At 46.3% G+C, this 21,311-nt stretch overlaps 1 protein-coding gene across 1 annotated transcript in view; it reads left to right on the top strand.

Annotated features, from left to right (window-relative positions):
• Positions 1-21,311, top strand: part of LOC119966077 (3-hydroxyisobutyrate dehydrogenase, mitochondrial-like) — a 185,434-nt gene that overhangs the window by 13,025 nt on the left and 151,098 nt on the right. Inside the window, exon 3 of the mRNA XM_038797268.1 lies at positions 15,076-15,185. Within this exon, the coding sequence (XP_038653196.1) occupies positions 15,076-15,185 (110 nt within the window). The remainder of the gene's footprint in view (positions 1-15,075; positions 15,186-21,311) is intronic.

Genomic DNA, 21,311 nt, shown 5'->3' with positions numbered 1-21,311 from the left:
TGGGATTGGGCCATGATTTTTGGAGTGGGTAAGATTGCTATACAGGGAGCCGAGGGCGAGTGTCCACACGAATAGCATGAATTGGGGTAATTTGCTCTGCACCGAGGGACCAGGCAGGGATGTCCTATGTCTCCCCCTGCTGTTAGCGCCTGCGATTGAGCCTTTGGCCATCGCGTTGAGAAGTTTGGGGGTGTGGAGTGGGGTAGTACGGGGGGGGGGGGGGGGGGGGGAGTGGGATAGAACATAGGGTATCTTTGTACGCAGGCGACTTGCTATTGTATGTGTCGGAAACGAGTGCGTCAATGGGGGGGGTATACTGCAAGAGTTTGGGTCTTTTTCGGGGTATAAGCTAAATTTGGACAAAAGTGAATATTTTGTGGTGTCCCAACCGGGGCGGGGGGGGGGGGGGGGGGGGGGGGCTGCCATTCCGTATTGCGGCGACCCACTTTAGACACCTGGGGGGGGGGGGGGGGGGGGGGTAGGTGGCACGGGATTGGGGGGGGCTTCCGTAGGTATATTACTAGTTTGGTGGGGAGGGTGAAAGCGGATTTGGCAGGGTGGGATGGTCTTCCTCTGTCGCTGGCAGGTCGGGTACAGGCAATTAAGATGAATGTGTTGCCGCAATTCTTGTTTATTTTTCAGTGTCTGCCAAAGGTGTTTTTTAAGGTAGTAGAAAATATGATTACCTCGTTTATTGGCAGGGGTGGGGTCAGGATTAGGAAGATGCTTTGTAGAGCGGACGGCAATCAGGGGAGTTGGGTCTCCAGAATTTATTGTATTGTTACTGGGCGGTGAATGCGGAGAAGGAGAGGGGCTGGATTAGAGTGGGGACTCCCAGTGGGTTAGAATGGAGGACAGTTTGTGCAGCTGGGGGGCTTGGCAACAGCGCTGCTCCCGATGGCTCCGGGAAAATATTTGGTGGTCGTGGCGACGCTGAAGATCTGGAGGCAGTTGCGATAGCACTTTAGGCTGGGGGCGGGGTTACTGGAAATGCCGATTCTGGGGAATCATAGTTTTGAGCCAAGGAAGTGGGATGGGAGTTTTTGGAGATGGGAAGAAAGGGGATTTAGGGTATGAAAGGATTTGTTTCTGGGGGGCCAGTTTGCGAGGCTGGAGGAGCTGGGGGAGAAATATGGTTGGGGCAGGGGGAATTGTTTAAATATATGCAGGTCTGAGATTTCGCTGGGAAGGAGGTACAGAGCTTTCCGGTGGCGCCGGCCCCCACACTGTTGGAAGAGATACTGATGACAGGGGGAATGGAGAAGGAGGTGGTGTTGGCGATTTATAGGATGATTCTGGGAGAAGATAAGGTATTGCTGTATGGGGATTAAGGCGAAGTGGGTGGAAGAGTTGCGAGAGGGTATGAAGGGGTTGAGGTGTGAGGTGCTCCAGAGGGTGAATGCTTCAACTTTGTGCGTGAGGTTGGGACTGATATAGTTGAAGGTGATGTATAGGATGTACCTCACAAGGGCGAGGATGAGTCCACTCTTTGAGGGTGTAGAGGATATTGGTGAACACTGTGGGGGGGCCCTGCAAATCACGTTCATTTGTTTTGGTCCTGTCCAAAATTGGAGGGGTATTGGAGGGAGGTCTTCAGGGTAATCTCGAAGGTGGTGCACATAAGATTCGAACCCGGTCCCCTAATAGCCATATCCGGGGTATCAGATCAGCTGGGTTTGGAAGTGGGTGCGGAGGCAGATGTCTTAGCCTCGCTGATCGCCCGAAGGTGGGTCCTGTTGGGTGGAGGTCAGCTTCTCCATCCTTGTGCATTGGCGTGGCGGGGGGGATCTGTTGGAGTTTTTAACGCTCAAGCAAGTGAACTTCGAGTTGAGGGGAAGGATGGAAGGGTTCTGCAATCATGTGCTTTGTTTATTATACATTTTGAAGAATTGGATGACATTGAACATTGGCGGGGGAGGGACGGGGTTGGGTGGGTGGTTTGGAATGTATACGTTATTGGTGATTATGTATGAGTTAATGGTGGATCCTGATTCTTTTTCTTTGGTGTTTTGTATTTAAGATGTTGGGAGCTGTTTGGGAGTGGGTGGGATAAAGGGATTGTTGGCCAGGGGATTGCCACTGTATTTGTTACTGTTGGTTATTTGTTGGTGGGTGTAAATTTGATGAAAATGTGAAAAAGGAGGAGAATAAAAATATTTTTTAAAAGGTCATGGCTTCAATCTTCTTAATGTTTTAAGTGAAGAAAATTGAGCTCATCCAAGACTGGATGTTTACATGGTTTGCAATAATAGAGGTAGTGGAAGAGAGAGTGTTCTGGGAATTGTGAGCATACTTGTGGAAGCTGACCGATGATGTCACCAAGGGACAGCATATAGTTGAGGAATAGCAGCGTCATGGAAGAGAAGCCGGTACTGGAGGTGTTCTGGTGACAATCAGATTGGTAAAATGGAATCAAGTGAGGGAAATTTCACCTGAGCGGACACAGGAAATTAGTTGGAGAAGAATGGTCTGTTGATAATATCAAAACAATGCACTATAGTTGCAGTCACAAATATGACTTTGGCTAGGGCTGAATTAGATCTTTTGCAGAGGTGAAATCTCATTGGAGAGAAATAAATGGTATTAGGGGAAATGGAAATTGGTTTGATAGCCGCACAACACATTCCAGGATTTTGGTGAGGAAAGGAAGTTTGGAGATGAAATGGTAACTTTCAAAGAGAGTGGGATTGACAGTAAAGTATGGCTGTGTTACGACACTCTGGGCTAGTGCGCGGTCAGTCCCAGCACCACTTGAACCAAAGTCACAACACAATTAAAATATTTTTTTAAATAATTTTTTTTTTAAGAGTACCCAATTATTTTTCTTCCAATCAAGGGGCAATTTAGCATGGCTAATCCACCTACACTGCACATCTTTGGGTTGTGGGGGTGAAACCTACGCAAACACGAGGAGAATGTGCAAACTCCTCACGGACAGTAACCCAGGATCGGACTCGGGTCTTCAGTGCCGTAGACAGCAGTGCTAACCACTACGCCACCGCCGCCCACAACACAACTGAAATTAACTATTAATTCATAGAAAATAGCTCAAACCATTGGTCTCAAAAATAAACTATATATCTCAAAAATTAATGGACAGATTTCAACAAAACGTGGTATGCGTATATGGTATGCCGCAAGGAAGAACTTATCAGCTTTTGGCAGAGTGTAGATCCGGATTCAGATCCTGGAATTTTTCTAAGGGATCCATTAACATTGGGAGGTGGGACAAATTGACTTTTCTGTGAGTTTTTTTTGAAATTATGGTGATTATTTTAGAATGTTATGGATTGTCTGAGTTGCTGTGGTAGAATTTTTTCACTGCTGTCAAAGTGGGAGCGGAGTTTTCAGAGAAGGTTGTGTGAAGGATCCAGAGGAGGTTCACAAGAATGATCTCTGGAATGAAGAACTTGTCGTATGAGGAACGTTTGAGGACTCTGGGTCTGTACTCATTGGAGTTTAGAAGGATGAGAGGGGATCTTATTGAAATGTACAAGATACTGCGAGGCCTGAATAGAGTGGACGTGGAGAGGATGTTTCCACTTGCAGGAAAAACTAGAACCAGAGGATACCATCTCAGATTAAAGGGACGATCCTTTTAAACAGAGATGAGGAGGAATTTCTTCAGCCAGAGGGTGGTGAATCTGTGGAACTCTTTGCCGCAGAAAGCTGTGGAGGCCAATTCACTGAGTGTCTTTAAAACAGATAGATAGGTTCTTGATTAATAAGGGGATCAGGGGTTATGGGGAGAAGGCAGGAGAATGGGGATGAGAAAATATTAGCCATGGTTCAATGGCGGAGCAGACTCGATGGGCCAAGTGGCCTAATTCTGCTCCTATGTCTTATGGTCTGATGGGATGTGAATTGGTCTGAAGCCTCCTCTCTGAGGTGAAAACTCTTCATTTATAATGTTGGGTTAGCACGGCGTGGTGGTGACATGCTTTTATTGAATGCTGACTTCACTTGCTGTCCTTGGGAAGGTAGTGCTGAAGGTAGCCCGCCTTCTCAACCTTGCCTGTCGCCTGAGATGTGGTTATCCTCAGGTTAAATCACCACTCGTCAGCTCTCCCCTTCAAAGGGGAAGGCAGCCTATGGTCATCTGGGAGTATGGTGACTTTACACTTACACTAAGTGTTGAGCTGCCTTCTTGAACTGCGGCAGTCTATGTGGCATAGGCACACCCACAATGTTGTTGGGAAGGGAGTTCCATGACAAGAGGGAGCTGTTGAGGGGCAAAAGCAGCTGAGCTGATGGTCTCAATCATGGTAACAAAGACATCCATGATCTCTTTGCATTTGTTGTTCTTGAGGTTGAAAGGTGTTTACAGTAATCATCAGCATTGGAGAGAAGAAACCATGAGTGCATTTCGCTCTTCAGCATGACCCTGAAGTTTGGGTGTCCTTGATGGGGGAAAGTAGGACCTGTTAGTGTTTGATGTGGTTTAGTTGGATCTGGTGAAAGACAAGCAAGACAGTTATGTGCCGGATACACTGAGATCTGCCTCCTAAATTTGTGGCAAGGAAGAGTCGCGGCAGGAGGCAGTGACATTTTTGTTGGGGAAAAGGTGGAGATGAAGGGGTGACTGAAGAAATTGATGACTACCGAAGTATATTGGAGAACGTGCAGGGGGAGAGTTGATTTTAACCTACAATAGGATTTTCGTATGAAGTGTTGGGGTGGCCCGGTGGCACAGTGGTTAGCACTGCTGCATAACAGCACCAGCGACCTGGGTTCAGTTCCGGCCTTGGGTGACTGTCTGTGTGGAATTTGTATATTTTCCCTGTGTGTGGAATTCCTCCGGGTGCTCTGGTTTCCTCCCACAGTCTGAAGATGTGCAGGTTAGATGGATTGGCCATGCTAAATTGCCCCTTAGTGTCCAAAGATGTGTAGGTTAGCGGGGTTACGGGGATAAGGCGTGGGTGTGGGCCTAGTTAGGGTGCTCTTTCAGAGGGATGGTGCAGACGCATTGGGCTGAATGACCTCCTTCTGCACTGTAGGGATTCTATGGGAGCAATTCCCCAGCAAAGTGTTATTCCAGCTACCTGCTTCATAACTACCAAATATACTTAGAACTATAGAATTCCTACAATGCAGAAGGAGACCATTTGGCCCAGTGAGAATGCACCTGCCCTCTGAAAAAGCACCCTACATTTACAAAAAGTGATTTTGCATTTCCACCAAAATGTACTATAACAGACATTTACTTTGATAAAGAAAAGTCAGTCAATAGAATACTCATTTTTGGTAGCAGATTTTTGTTTTCCCCAAAATGTCACATCTTTGAAGTAAAGACTTTTTATGATAAAAGTAATGAACGGTCTGATAAGAATTGTTGGTTTATGCAGCGTAAACAGTCATGAGACATTATGACATTGTAGAGGTAGCGGAGAGAGAACTGAAATGAAAGTTGCCATAGTCCCCGAGGACCATAAGCTTCACTCCCCTTTGAGAGAGAGCTGACTGGTGGTGATTTATCCTGCGGGTCACCACACCTCGGGCAAGGGGCAAGCTTGAGAAAGCGGGGCCTTCATGGATAACCTCAACCAGTACGGGAATTGAACCTGAGCCACTGCCATCGCTCCGCATCACAAACCAGCCATCTAGCTAACTACCCGTGGGAGTTGTGTGTTTGTGAAAGCTGACCCAGTGTCTCCAGATGATGTTTGCCAAGGCAAATAAGCCAATGCTGGAGGTGCTCTGCTGACAAATTGGTAAATATGGAACTGGTTCCACCTACGCAAATGAAGGCATGTAAAACAGAAATATCAAAAGAAGCTGAACAGTGAAGCAATCTCACCTGAGGATTTGACTTGTGAAAATTGCAGCAATTATCAGGATGTTGGATGACAGTGTGTATATTTAGAAGTTCTATTGTTTCATTGTGGGGGTTATAAATTGCTAATAAAATAATTTAACGTTGTCTTGTCCTTTAACTATTTTCCTTATTGATTTTACTACTGATGCTAGAAAAGGCTGGTGTATTAGATGGAATTCAAGCGACTGTTACAGCCTTAAATTCAAAGCAGCAGTTCTGTTACAGTAACCTTGTGCCTGCTGCCTCTCTGTTGTGGATCCAATAATAAACTATGACCAGCATTGATTGATCACTCATCTTTTGATTTAAGAACTACTTAATAGCTGCTAAGCAGCTTGATCAGACCAGTAATAGATTGCTGTTGTTTCTCTGGCTTGTGGAATTCAGTTTATAAAATTGATGTGAACACTTCAGCTGTGTGGGCTAACTTGTCTTTAATTGCATGCGGTTCAAGTTCCAATGGACCGATCTGTGTCCAAAGAGGTTCCTGCCAATCTATACTTACTTATAGGTTTATTTAAATAGAAATTGTGCAAGACCTAATGGAGACCTTTAAGATAATGAGAAGGTTTGTTAGGATGGACGTACAGAAAATATTTCGACTTGTGGGTGGGGGGTGAGTCCTAAGCTGGAAGATGGAATTACGATTTAAAAAAAAAAACAATTTCCAATTAAGGGACAATTTAGCAGGCCTGTGTCTGTGCTATGGCCGAAGTTGTTGGCCTTTCGGCCATAGTTGCAGCCTCAAAGGTGTATGGCAAAGCAGTCGTCTTTTTGAGAGCCGAGCGGGTGGTCCACCTCGCCCTGGAAAAAGGGCTCACGGTGGGCGGGATCTACCTGGCGGTGGACCCGCTGGAGGCCACTGCCGAGAGAGTTATCCTCTCTAATGCCCCGCCATTTATTCCCACGGAGCTTCTCCTCACCCATCTCCATCAACTGGGGGAGGTACGGCCAGTGGTGATACCGCTCCCGCTTTGCCTCAAAGACCCCACCCTCAAGCATAGTTTCTCCTTCCGGCGCCAGGTCTTTGTTTTCCTGGCCTGGGAGGAGATCCTTTAGGGGATTTTGAGATCCCCTTTGGGGATAAAACCTTCTGGTCTGCGGGTGGTGTGCGGTGCCACGCTTGCAAGAAGGTGGGGCATATTAGAAAAAATTGCCCCACCTCTAACACTGCCGCTGATGATTCAGCCACTCCCTCTACTTCCACTGGCGTGGAGGTGAGGGGACAGCCGTGTGGCTGGAAGGCTGAGGGGAAGACCAACAGGTCGATTCACCAGCAGTCAGGTGTGGATCCTTCTGACACTCTGACCTTGACTGACCCAGTGCCCCTGGCTACTAACTAGGGTGCAGCCGTTACACCTCACCCCCCATCACCCAGCAACACCCTCAGCCCGGTGACATTTCGCCATCGGACGCCGGGCCCGGCTACACTTCTGCGCAGGCCCTTGTGGATGGCTGTGGTGAGGTGCGCGATCTCAAACCAGAGGGTGCTCTGTCCATCCACAAAGCATTGAGAAACAAGGAGTCAGCCTGGAGGGGCCTCCAGAGATCGAGGTCTCCCCGGTGTGTGACCCTCTCCCCTGCAAACGGCGGCAATCCAGGTTCTTTTGCATAGGTGTTACGCCCAGTTCCCAAAAGAAAGGACGTGGGGGGATAGTGAGGAAGCTGCTGCTGTCCCCCGAGCAGGATGCTTTGAGGTCAGACTGGACCCGAGCGGGCCTGTTCCACCCAGTACAATTTAGCACCCCAGACTTGTTAAATTTTTTGGGGGGAGGCGGTCGGCGATAACCCCCTGCTTCTTAGATTCTTAGCTAGTTATGGTTTGGAAGACCCTCTGTCCCAGCTGCTGTCTTCGGGCATCTCTGCCACCATCCCGGATCTGTTTCCGGAGTTATTTTCGGGGCCTTTCGGTAAACAGGCGGTGGGGATGGAGCAGGCATCTGCACCACCGCCTCCCACTGGCCCAGGACCCAGGGAGGAGTCTGAGGAGATCCCGCCTGTCGATGATCCCAGTGGTGGGATCAAAGCAGGCACTGGGTTGGTTGGTGGGACCAGTGTCGGGAGTGGAGGGTGTACATGAGGCTCTCTGCAGTGGGGTGCAGGGCTCACTTTTGCCTGACACTGTGTCTCCCTTCACCCTCTCTGGGAGACTCCTGGAATCTGGCACATCTCAATTGAAGGTTCTTGTGTTTTTCTGCCTTCGTAGATAGTTCAGGCAGTATCTTATTGGGCCCCCCTCCACCAACACCTCAACTTCCTCCCTCCCCACCACCCTCCTTTCCCGTCTCTCCCCCCATTCTTTCCTTTCTGCTGGGACAGAGGCGAGGATATCTGGTATCTCCAGCACAACGTTTAGTGAATGTACCATTTGCTTTTTGTAGATCTATGTTGGGAACTGTTTTAATAATCAGAGTATCCTAATCCCCCCACCCCACCACCCCCCGCCCCATACATTGGTACTGAGTGGATGATACTCTGTTTCTCCAAGACAAAATTAGTGTTTGACCTTGTATATATTTTTAACTGTTTTAATGAAAAGATATAGCCAATCCACCTACCCAGCACATCTTTGGGTTTAGGGGGTGAGACCCAGGCGAAATACAAGATGTTTAACAGGGAATTCATTACCCAGAGTGGCAGCATGCCATAAGAAGTATTTGAGACAAATAGTACATACGCCTTTAGTGAAAGCTGGATGAGCACAAGAGGGTGAAATGAATAGAGAATGCTGTTAGGGCTAGATGAAGAGTGATGGTAGAAGGGTGGTGTGCAGCATAAATGCTGGCAAAGACCACTTGGGCCAAATGACTTGTGCTGTAAACTTTATGTATGTAAGTGAATGTAAAATGGCAGCCGCTGAAAACACTGAAAACGTACGGCTAAATTCAACTTGAATTACATAGAACATAGAACAGTACAGCACAGAACAGGCCCTTCGGCCCTCAATGTTGTGCCGAGCCATGATCACCCTACTCAAACCCACGTATCCATCCTATACCCGTAACCCAACAACCCCCCCCAACCTTACTTTTATTAGGACACTACAGGCAATTTAGCATGGCCAATCCACCTAACCCGCACATCTTTGGACTGTGGGAGGAAACCGGAGCACCCGGAGGAAACCCACGCACACAGGGGGAGGACGTGCAGACTCCACACAGACTCCACACAATTATTTGTTGATTTGCATTCCCACTCCTAATCTCCCACTCCTTGTCTTGACCAGTTAAATTTGTTGCTTAATTCAAAGGATTCAAAAGGAACTCTTGGCATCACATTAAATAAAGCAGCCATTCAGTCGTGCATGTCTACTGACAGTTCTAAACCTTATTTCTTTGGTTTGTGGCATCTTCTAAACAGCACATTTGATTAACTGCATGTCTCACTAGCAGCAATTCATTACGCTTGATAGAATGAGCACTGGCCGTGTGTCTGCTCTCTGGCTTGGAGAAGACTGAAAGATGAGCAGGCCGGACACTGTCTGGGCCCCAGTGCAGGGCACAGACTCCGAGGAGAGCCCAATCTCAGATTCTGTGATTAATGGGGTCGTGACTCGTGGCTTGGGAACTGCTGCCTTAGAATTTTTTGAGGATCTAAGTGGATGTCATGTATTTGGATTTTCAAATAGCATATGATAAGGTGGCAGGCAAACGCTGTTCGACAAGATAAGGACTCATGGGTTTGCGGGTAATATATTGACATGGGGTGACAATTGCTTAATAGGCAGAAAGTAGAATGAAGGAAGTAAGAGGTTGTTTTCTGGTTGGCAGTCTGTTACTAGGCGAGTGCTAAAGGTTGGTGCTTGGGCCAAGGCTAGTTACAATCTATATCAGTGTTTTTCAAACTTTTTTTCCGGGACCCATTTTTACCTACCGGCCAACCTTTGGGACCCAACCCGGCCGATCTTCGTGAACCACCATTTTCTCTTACCTTGTTTCCTGCTGACAAAATGGAGGAATCGCAATTGCGCCCAAAGCACGTGATGTCAATGTTCGGGATGGGGGGGGGGGGGGGGGGGGATGGGTGGGCGTGACCTGCTCTCTGCCTCCCTGCAGGCAGGAAGATAACATGGAATTTAAAAAAAAAATCTTCTGCATCTCCGATTGTGCAAATTTGCGGGCAACAGCTGTAGCAGCCGGCTTTTGTTTTACAAGTTCAGGGGGGTTTAATTTGATAAAAATTTACAGGAAAAAAATGCAGAAACTGGAAATGTTTGCATCCTCTAGAAATTGGAGGTTCACCACATTTCACCTAAACATTACAATTAACAATGTAAAAAAAAAAGAAACGTAAAACTTAATTAATTGATAACGCCTCCAAATACGACCTGCAGGCACTTTGTTTTGGAATGTTTAAAAATCAAGATTAAAAAAGTTGACATCTCTTGGTTGAAGTTACAGCTGCGGTCAAACCATTGTTGGATCACACTCCATTCTTGGAGTAAGAGACTTCCACTTCATCAGCGTCAATCAATCACATCATTCTCCCCAAAATTTTTGCAGCCGGCTTTTAACAATGCTGGCTGTGAACGGCCTTCAAAAAGGCTGTGGCCAGATTTTTAAAAATGCGGCTGCACTGCGCATGCGTGCCCACTCATTGGTGTGCATGTGCAAAAGTCTGTGCATGCGCACTGATGAACGGGCACACATGCGCAGTGTGGCTGCATTTTAAAAATATGTTCGTGGCCATTTTGAAGGCCGCTGGCAGCTAACATTATTAAAAGCCGGCTGCTGCGTCTGTTGTGCACGGATTTGCGCAATCAGGAACGCCGCAACGGACGGCTCCACCACCCACCCGCAGGGTCGCGCCCGACTTTGACAATGCCTGATCGATATCAATTATGTAAACAAAGGGACTGACTGTAATATATCCACATTTTCTGAGATTGGAGGTATGCCGTTCAAGGTGGTGGGAGGGAGCTTTCGGTATTTGGGTATCCAGGTGGCGCGGGAGTGGGAGCAGCTCCACAAGTTGAATTTGGCTCAGTTAGTGGAGCAGATAAAGGGGGACTTCAGAAGGTGGGATATGCACCCGTTGTCAGTGGCGGGGAGGGTGCAGACGGTAAAGATGACGGTTCTCCCGAGGTTTTGTTGGTATTTCAGTGCCTGCCAATTTTTATTCCGAAGGCTTTCTTTTTTAAAGAGGATGAACACGGTGATCTCTTGAGTTTGTGGGTAAAGAAGCTGCTGGAGTGTAATCGGGGGGGGGGGGGGGGGGGGGGGCAGGCGCTACCGAATTTCAGGAACTACTACTGGGCGGCGAACATAGTAATGATCAGGAAGTGAGTAGTGGGGGAGGGGTCAGTGTGGGAGTGGGTGGAGGCGGCCTCATGTAGGGGCACAAGTTTAGGGGCACTAGTAATGGCACCTCTGCCATTCTAGCCGGCTCGGTACTCCACAAGTCCAGTGGTAGTGGCAGCCTTGAGGGTGTGGGGACAGTGGTGGATGCAGTGGAGGGGGCATCGATATGGCCACCTATTTGTGGCAACCACCGGTCGGGAGGCTGGATGGGGGTTTCGGAGGTGGCAACGAGCTGGGAGCGAGCGGTTTGGGGACCTGTTTATTGACAGCAGCTTTCCCGTGCTTGGAGGACTTGGAGGAGGAGTTTGAGCTGCCCGGGGGAATGGGTTCCAGTATCTGTAGGTGAGGGACTTTGTGCGGAGGCAGGTCTCGACCTTTCCGCACCCACCGCCCACAGGGGATACAGGACAAGGTAGTGGGGGAGGGGAAGGTCTCAGAAATTTATAAAGAGCTCATGGAATGGGAAGGAACCCCGATGGGGGAGGTACAGCGAAAATGGGAGGAAGAGTTCGGGAAGGAATTAGAGGCGGGATTGTGGGATGATTCCCTGTGTAGGGTTAATGTGTCCTCGTCGTGTTCCAGGCTTAGCCTGATGCAATTCAAGGTGGTCCACAGGGCACATATGACTGTGGCCCATATAAGCAGGTTCTTTGAAGGGGTGGAGGATAGGTGTGGGCGGTGTGCGCGAGGGCCCGCAAATCATGTCCACGTGTTTCGAAGCTTAGGGGATTCTGGCAAGGGTTTGCCGATTTCACGTCCATGGTTGAAGATACAGGTGGTTCCGCATCCAGAGGTGGCGATTTTTGGTGTGTGGGAAGACCTGGGAGTCCACGGGGTGTGAGAAGCTGATGTTGTGGCCTTTGCTTCTCTGGTAGACCGGAGACGGATCTTATTGGCATGGAGGGACTCGGAACCCCCAAAATCGGGGGTATGGGTTAGTGACATGGCCGGGTTTCTCAGGCTTGAGAGGATCTATGCTAGGGTTTGCCTGGAGGTGGCAGCTGTTTATCGACTGCTTTGGGGAAAATTAAGCTGTTGGCAGATATAAGGGGGGGGGGGTAAAGGGAAAAAGGGAGGCATGAGGTGTTGTTTGAGGTGGGAAATAGTTAGTGGGAAAGGGGGATGGAGGAACTGTATGTAAGCTACGTTGGCTGGGTGTGGTTATTGGTTGGGTGGGTGTTATTTAGTCTGTTGTTTTGGTTCCTCTTGAAAATTGTTTAAAATTATATAGGCTTTAATAAAATATTTTCAAAAAAAAAAAATAATTGACTCCAGCACTTTCCCCACCACCAATGTCAGGCTAATCGGTATATAAGTCTCTCTCCCTCCTCTTTTAAAACGTGGGGTTTCATTTTCTACCCTCCAATCCATTGAAACCCTTCCACAGTCTCTAGAATGCTGAAAAATGATCACCAATGCATCCAATATTTCTAGGGCCACCATCCAAGGGCCTAAACACTCTTTTCAAGCGAGGCAGTGCTCCATGTGCGCCTTCCTCAATCTGGTCTATTGCATTTGCTGCTCCCAGTGCGAACTACTCTCCATTGGAGAGACTAAACGCAGACTGGGTGACCGCTTTGCAGACCACTGTTGGTCCGTCCCCAAGCAGGACCCGGACCTTCCTGTTGCTTGTCATTTCAACTCACCGTCCTGCTCTCACGTTCACATGTCCCTCCTTGGCCTGCTGCAGTGTCGCAATGAAGCCTGGTGCAAACTGGAGGAACAACACCTCATCTTCCAATTAGGCACGTTACAGCTTCTGGACTTAATATTCAGTTCAACAACTTCAGACTGTGAACTCTCTCCTCCACCTTCACCCCATTTTTATTTCCGTCAATTTATTTTAATTTCTTCTATCGATTTGTTTTCCCCTCATCATTGTCTCCCATCCCCCCACTGTTGGAGTGGAGGGTCCATTGGTGCTTTCATAAAGACCAGCTCTGCACGGAGCCGGAGGGAATGAACCTGTCTGCCCCAGCAGAGTGACAATCAGCGCAGTAAGAGCAGTGCAGTACTATCAAAGGTAGGCTACGGATGTTGCACTTAACTTCGAAGTCTTGATCGAACTGAAGTCCGCATTGTGCATGTCACTCTTTTCAAACGGGCCTGACGTCGCCGTGATTTCCTGGAAGGCTGATGAGATCTCGGAAACCAGCTGTTTTAATAAGCACCGATGAGATTCAAATCAATGCAAATGGCGTTCATGCCACCAGGCAGCAGGAGAACCGACCCGCCATTAGAATTGTAAACATTTTATGCTGGCATGTTTCTGACTTACAAGTTCCACTGGATTCACCCTGCTGCCCGCCATCAAACCTGCCATGGCAGGATGGGAGAATTGTGCCTCACAGGTTGCTATCAGTTACACTGTGTAATGCTGGGGAATGTAGACAGATTCATTCTCGTCAAACCACAAAACCGAGGCCATTATATTTTAATAATAGAGTCAAAGGATAAGTACTGGCCCAGACACCTGAGAAGTATTTTCTTTTCACGCAATCTTTTACTTACGCTTGAAATGGCAAACATTGATTTAATATCTTATCCTGATGTTGCAGCACTCCCTGAGTACTGGCACTGACTGGCAGTGTCAGTCTACATTTTGTGTTTTAGTCTCTAGAATGGGACTACGACGACTTCACAGCTGACACATGCATTTCTCCCACCCCCATTTTCCCTTGCTTCTCCGATCATCGTTTAATGCTTTAAAAATTTTTTTTCGAGTACCCAATTCATATTTTATCCAATTAAGGGGCAATTTAGCGTGGCCAATCCACCTACCCTGCACATCTTTGGTTGTGGGGGCGAAACATTGTGGGGGCGAAACCCACGCAAACACGGGGAGAATGTGCAAACTCCACACGGACAGTGACCCAGAGCCGGGATCGAACCTGGGATCTCGGCGCGTGAGGCAGCAATGCTAACCACTGTGTTGCCCGTAACCATTATTTAATGCTGATAGGGTTAGATTTAATAGAGTGGGAGGAAGCTCATTTGGAACATAAATGTTGGCAACACCAGTTGGGCCAGATGACCTGTTGCTTTGCAATTGATATAACTTGATGTTTCTGCATGTTTCTGTATTTTTCCACTGAAACCTTTTGGCTTTCTCCTGCAGGTTAAGTGGAGACCGTTTGCTTTTATTTATTTAAACAATTTTGATCTGTTAATTTAGCTGTGTCAATATATGTAATTATCCTATGTGTACTTCGGATGACACCTTTACTTGTTGTTATGGGAGAGGTGTTTTCAGAACCCCAAAATGTATCATGGAGTTCAACCAACCCCCACCTTTAATGGATTGTTGCTTTTGAAGCACACGGCTTGTTCTCCAGGTGTAGTATTACAGTTATGGTTTTTAAAACAAAACAATGTTTATTCCATGAACTCAAATTAACCTTTTAAATAAACATTGGATCCCTTAACACCCCTTACTTCAAAGATAACCCCGAAAATAATACTACACTACCCAATCCTGCAAACTGTTCCTTCACACATCCAAAAGACTTAACAAATCCTTCGAACAGAAGCACATTAGATTTATATTCAATACTGAGACCTTTTTAGAATTCTGATTTCACCAAAGGATTAAGAGATAGTCCTTCATGGCAGAGATCACCAGCAATGCAGTTCACAGCCACACCCAAGCTTTCTTCAAACTGAAACTAAAACTCCCAAAAAGCAGAAGTGAGCTCAGTTCCCCTCCAGTAACGTCACTTCAGTCATATGACATGCCTCATTTCTTAAAGGTACATTTCTTAAACATCCAATTCTTAAAGGCACTCTCACATGACATTGTCCTTAATTGAAGGTTTTTTGAGTTACCTCTCCAAAGTGTAAAACCTGTTTCCTCACTTCTTCACACTGGGCCCTTTTAAAATTTGTCCCCAAATTGTTTCAGCTATTTACTTACCTGATTTCTTCTGATAAAGAATAGTTTTGCCCACTTTTGTTTCGTAGATCATGGACTCTCCTGCTGATGTAGCTGAGCGAGTTGATAGAGTCATAACTATGCTGCCATCAAGCCCTAATGTGATTGAAGCTTATACTGGTCTAAATGGCATTTTGAAGTAGGTAACTCAGTATACTGCTTAATATTTGTTTCAAACAGTTGTAGTTCATGTCAAAGTAGCACTGGAGACTGGAGCTCTGTAGTCACAAATTTCATTCTGCAATGCACTATACTGCATAGTCCTTCAATGAGCCATCCTCCATAGAATATTTCATTCAGATATTAAGTCTAAGCACAGATGTTTTGAATTATTGGTTATGTATGAAACAGATTGTCATGTTTAGTCAACTAATATGGTAGATTGTTTAATAAAATTATATATTTAGCGTACCCAATAATTTTTTTTCAATTAAGGGGCAATTTTAGTGTGGCCAATCCACCTAACCTGCACATCTTTGGGTTGTGGGTGAAACCCACGCAGACACGGGAACAATGTGCAAACTCCATACAGACAGTGACCTTGTGTCAGGATTGAACCTGGGTCCTTGGTGCCATGAGGCAGTAGTGCTAACCACTGCGCCACCATGCCACCCATGGTAAAGTTTATTTTGACCATGACCTAATTTTTGGATTTAAACAGCATCTAACCCTATGTATTTGGCATTTTGTCGGTGTCTTTATCAAATAGGATTTGTCTTCATTGAAACTTGGTTCAATCCTGCCCAGTTTTAAATCTTTATTGAAGTAAAAAAAAAAGTACATGTTTTGTAATGTTGCAATGTTTTTTCCCCATTTGCCATTTTGCCAAACAGCTGTCTTTGGGATGAGAGTGAGGAAGAAGCTTTTTTATGAAGGAGTTGATCCAGGCCTAAAATTTTCCGGCACTTCCCGCCGGCGGGATCTTCCGGTCTCGCTAATAGCGAGTCTCCTGCACGCAGCAGGTTCCCTAACAGTGGAGTGTGTGAGCCACAGAAAAGGCTGTTGACATCGGCTGGACTGGAAAATCCCACCGCCAGCCAATGGCAGGTCACCTCCTCTGCCGTAAAACAAATTGGGTTCAGTGGAAAATCCCGCACCATGATTCGTTATAGCTTCTCTGAGCAGCTCTCTGGCTGGTGCTTCTGATAATGGGCCTACCTGAGTTTGTCCATGCTGTTGTGTTCTGTGATCTTGCCGTTGCAATGATGTTTACAGGACATCTAGTTTTTTTTAACTAGAACAATGATTTATTGATTATTACATGGAAAGATAACAAACTGATTGTTATACAAAGTTACTAAATGAGTTTGAAGTCTCCTGGAGCTACCCTATGTGCGACTGTCCTGTTGTATGTCTTACTACCAACTGGCGAGTGACTCCTGTCACGTAACCGATGTCTGACACCACCAACTGTTTGGAGGTCGCATTACTAACTATGTAGAAAACTATTCACAGGCATATCGCCACATCCCCCTTCCTTTGGAGATGTTAACATTTATATACAAAAACATGATTTGTATTATCCTTTTTAAAAATAAATTTAGAGTACCCAATTCTTTTTTGCCAATTAATGGTCAATTTAGCCAATCCACCTACCCTGCACATCTTTTGGGTTGTGGGGGTGAGATCCACACAGACATGGGGAGAATGAGGAAATTCCACATGGACAGTAACCCGTGGCTGCGATCGAATCCAGGTTCTCAGCGCCGTGAGGCAGCAATGCTAACTACTGCGCCACGGTGCTGCCTCAATTTGTATTATCCTTTAACACATGTTATATATTTTTATACAGATGCAACTGTGCTTCAATCAACATGGTATGCCTGATGAATGTGGCCCTGGTGCACAGCTCATTTCACATCTCCAACATGATCACCCCACTGATCTCCTGGGCTCTTATCAGTTTCCCGATCGTCGCTTTTGTTTCTGGAAGACCGGTTTACGTACGGGTCTTTTTTGTGTTAGACTTTTGACGCGGTGCATCCTGAAGACCGTTATCCTTGCTCACCAGGCCTGTGTCACAAGTTTCTTTAGTTTTTTAACACGTTGTTTTTTTCTCCGTCGTCATGTGCTTTCTGGCCAGTCGGCCACATTGGCGATGTCTTCTTGTTTAGTATCACAGGTAGGACACATTGTGTCCCCCACTCTCCTTCTCGTCCTCTTCTTTTTTGCGAGATCGAACTTGTGACTGCGTCTTTTTTTCTGCTTGGCTTTGGTAGCACCCGTTACTGCTGGCCTGCGCCATGGGAGGGTTGCTTATGAATCATCTGTTGAGACGTCCCATGTCGGCATACTTCTGAGGGACTGTGCAGTTATGGTCAAGTCTGCATCTTCAGTAGCGGGCTGCAGAGCCTCGCACTCTGGTGTCTGCGTTGGGTGCTGTCTCTGTATCCGGTGTTTGAGCCCCAAGTGATGGCTCCTCGTCACTCGATATGATGATGCGTGGATCATCTTTTCCTGAAGAACTGGATAGTGGCTCATCCCCGTCTTGTAATATGATATAAGTAACATCCGTCGTCGTGGAACTGCATGCAGATACAGCCATTTGCTCCTCTAACTTGTCTTTCGGTGGAGTGGCCTCGAGTATTGGGGAGTCCACTACCGGAACCATTTTGTAGGCTCGAGATGATTCACCGTATGCCTCTGGAGCCAGTTTCTCCAGAATGGGTATTATATCTTCCGTTATGAGTGTGGTCGCAGCTGAGTTCTCATCCGAAGTATCTGCTGCTGCAACCTCCCTTTCGGTCTTTGCATATGCCATCTTAGAGCTTTTACACTTCTCAGTGTCCTGCGCAGACTGGGCGTCCCTTGTGATCACCTCGTCACTCCCGCCAAACCACCAGAATGGTGTTTCACGGTCGTCCCCTTCTGGCTCATCATCTTAAGTATTCACTTTCCTCATCGTAATCGTGGTCTTTGTAGTTTTCATCGTCGTAATGATCATCACCATAGTCAGTGCAATCATACTCATCATCATCGTTTTCCGTGAAGTATAACACTGCTCATGGAATTATGTGTTCATGCAGGAAATTACTGATTTTCAAGTTGGCAGCGAGTCTTGCTGCAGAGCTTCCATCTAACACTCAGTGCTCTGGAACCTCAGGAGGAGTGAAGAAATTGAAGAAAGAGTAATTTAGTACAATTTTCTTAACTATTGTACGTGCATCCCGACCCTGAAGCGACTGCTTCATTTTAATGGTTTTCAATGTGACATTTATTTATTTCTTCCAGTCGATGTGACACCCTATGCATCTTGTGATTGCAAATACGAAGAAGTTTGACCCATTAGGCTGTGACGCCATCTGGTATGTTTTTACGAGTACCTCATTTGTGAAGTACTCATTCGGTTCAAACTTAAACTTCAGAGTGAAGCCCATTGGCTCTCCCGGATCTGAGAAATTTACGGCTACATCTTGTAGATGCTGTAGGATAGGCTCATCATGCTCCTGTATTATGTCACTGAGCAAATCCTCATATTCGAAGACCGCTAACCAGAACTCTGAAGTCCTTTGGATTCCTCCACTTTCACTATCGCTTGTATCTCATCGGATAACTGCGCCACTGTATCTCGTTGCGAGTCTCAGTACTCTTCTGTTGCCTTGCTGTCTGGGATTTACAGCCGCTCAACTAGGTTCAGGGCCTCGCATGCATCCGAACGTATGATGGTCTTGCGTTTCGTGTCCACAATGGAAAATGGTACAATGTGACTTCTGTTGTGTACCCATGCTTCAATTTCACATACACCCAGCGTCTCAATCTCATTCCCACTGTAGTCCATCAGCAATCTTGGTTGATTGCCAACTTTCGGATGAACTCGCAGCCCGTGACCTCACAGCCTGTGCTAATCGGACAGACTGCTCTCATACTCGTGTCTGATTACTGAAATTGCAGGACTGGGCATTCAGTTCGACACGACACGATATATATCTTTCAATGTCTCGTTCAGCATCACAGGAATTGTCCATCTGTTTTCGACGGTATCAGTTGGATCATCACTATTATTACAACTAGTCCGTACTTCAGTTTTCATACTCCGATTCATCGTGTCCTTGGTTGAAATCAGATCAACAAAAAATAATCCTACAAGGGGCTTCTCATCAATTGCATGGATTGACCCTGTTTGGTCCACCGTAGGACGCAAAGAACATTGTGTCGCGAAATGATTTGTGGGCTACACTTGGGACATTGCCGTGGCCCATGTCGATTGCCACATTTCTAGCATTACCGCTGCTTAAAATGGCCGCCTGCACCGAGACCACTTTTTTTATTGAACTGCGTCACAGTGCTAATGGCGCTGGCATCTTCTTCCATTTTTGTTTTAAGGATATTTTATTGAGGCATTTATATATTAACACGACAACCATAAGCACAAATCAACCCAACAAGGCTGCAAATAACCAACTCAACAAACTAACCCACCATCCTGCTCCCCACTTCCCAACTCCCCTGCCTGCCCTTTTTATCACCCCCTCCCCCGCCCACTGCTGACATCTTAACTTTTTTTGAAGAAGTCGGTAAACGACTGCCACATCCGGGCAAACCCCTCCAAAGAACCCCTCAAGGCGAGAACTTTATTTTTTCTAACTTGACAAACTCTGCCAGGTTGCTCACCCACACCCCCGGTTTCTGGTGGACCGGGTCTCTCCATTCCAACAATATCCGTCTCCGGGCTGCCAGGGAGGCAAAGGCCAAGACATCGGCGCCTCTCGCCCCCTAGACTCCGGGGTCTTCTGACACTCCAAAGTACTCATCTCTGGACTCGGGGCCGGCATCTTTTTCCATGTTGGCGGCAAAATGCTTCAAGCTGAGTGTGCTGATCTGCTGTGCAGCCAGCTCACTTGCGTGGCAGATCTTAATCACATTTTCCAATTTCGGATCTTCTTCCCATAACAATCTCTCAAGGAGTTTTATCATTAGATATCCCAAACACTATTTGGTCACGGATCATCGATGACTTTAGATTACTGAAATTGCAGGACTGGGCAGTCAGCCTCAAATTGGTTACAAAGTTATCAAAAGATTTGCCTGGTTTTTGGGTACACGACGAAATATATATCTTTCAAATGTTTTTTTTCCAGAGAGCAATGCTGATCGAAATACTTTATTATCTCATTGTTTCTCTTGCTTTCCTCTTTGCTATCAAAAATGAAGGTATTGTAGATTTTGATTGCTTGAGGAACTGCTACCGTGAGCAGCAACACAATATGCCGCTCGTCAGGCTGCGGCTGCAGGACAAGGGCTGAAAAATAGAGTCTAAACTTTTGTTTGAAAACACGCAAGTTTTCATCTACGTTACCCAAGACTTGAAGCTGGTGGGGGTGCCTTTAAACCATCCATCTCTAACTTCACTATTGTTTGTTGCATTGAGTTGCAGATAGCCGTAGTTCACCTGGTCAGCGGAAGAATCTTTCCTTTTTCGTTCTTCGGCCTGTTTCGCCTTGTCTTTTCTGTTGTTATCTTTAAATGTTTCGCACACCTGGTACCATGCTGTGGTCTGTGATCTTGCGTTGCAATGATTTTCACAGGACATCTAGTTGTTTAACTAGAACAATGATTTATTAATGAACACGTGGAAAGATAACAAATAGATTACTATGCAGACAAATATACTAAATGAGTTCGGTGAACTCTCCTCGAACTACTCTATGTGCGACTGTCCTGTTGTATTACTGTCTTGCTACCAACTGCCGAGTCTCCCATCATGTGACTGATGTCTGACGCCACTAACTGGTTGGCGGTCGCATTACTAACTATGCACCATAATATTCACAGGCATATCACCACACATGGTTAGACCATTGGCCAGGTTTTAGCATGCAAAGAGATTGTGCTGTCAAGCTTAATGGCAGTGTTTTGTGTTGTAAGAAATGTAAAACCGTTTTTAAGGGCTAAAATTAAGAAGCTTGGAGCTGTCTTTATCTTTTGACATTGGAAGGAGTAAAGTCAAGCTTGTAAACCGTTGTAGCATTCTGTTTATGCTGCATATCTGTTCGTTCACATAGCTGTTTGGTTCTTAGCGAGAGTCTCATCCTGAGAATGAATATTCCTTTGCTTGCTGAAGTCATGGAGAATCATTTGGTTGCATGTGATATATTCCAAAACGTTACAATACTGTGGTATGATAATGGTTCACCGTTTGACCCCTCGATATTCGCTTTTTGTTGGCATTTTCTTAAAAAAAATAATCCTCTACTTTAAAAAAAATATGCCTCCAGATGCCTTTAGGAATAAGATGAGAAAGGATACAGGATTTTACAGTAATAAT

The sequence above is a fragment of the Scyliorhinus canicula genome, chromosome 5 (genome assembly GCF_902713615.1).
Source record: "Scyliorhinus canicula chromosome 5, sScyCan1.1, whole genome shotgun sequence".
Taxonomy (NCBI): Eukaryota; Metazoa; Chordata; class Chondrichthyes; order Carcharhiniformes; family Scyliorhinidae; genus Scyliorhinus; species Scyliorhinus canicula.
The sequence above is the reverse complement of the archived record's forward strand: the minus strand, read 5'-3'. Positions and strand labels throughout refer to the sequence as shown.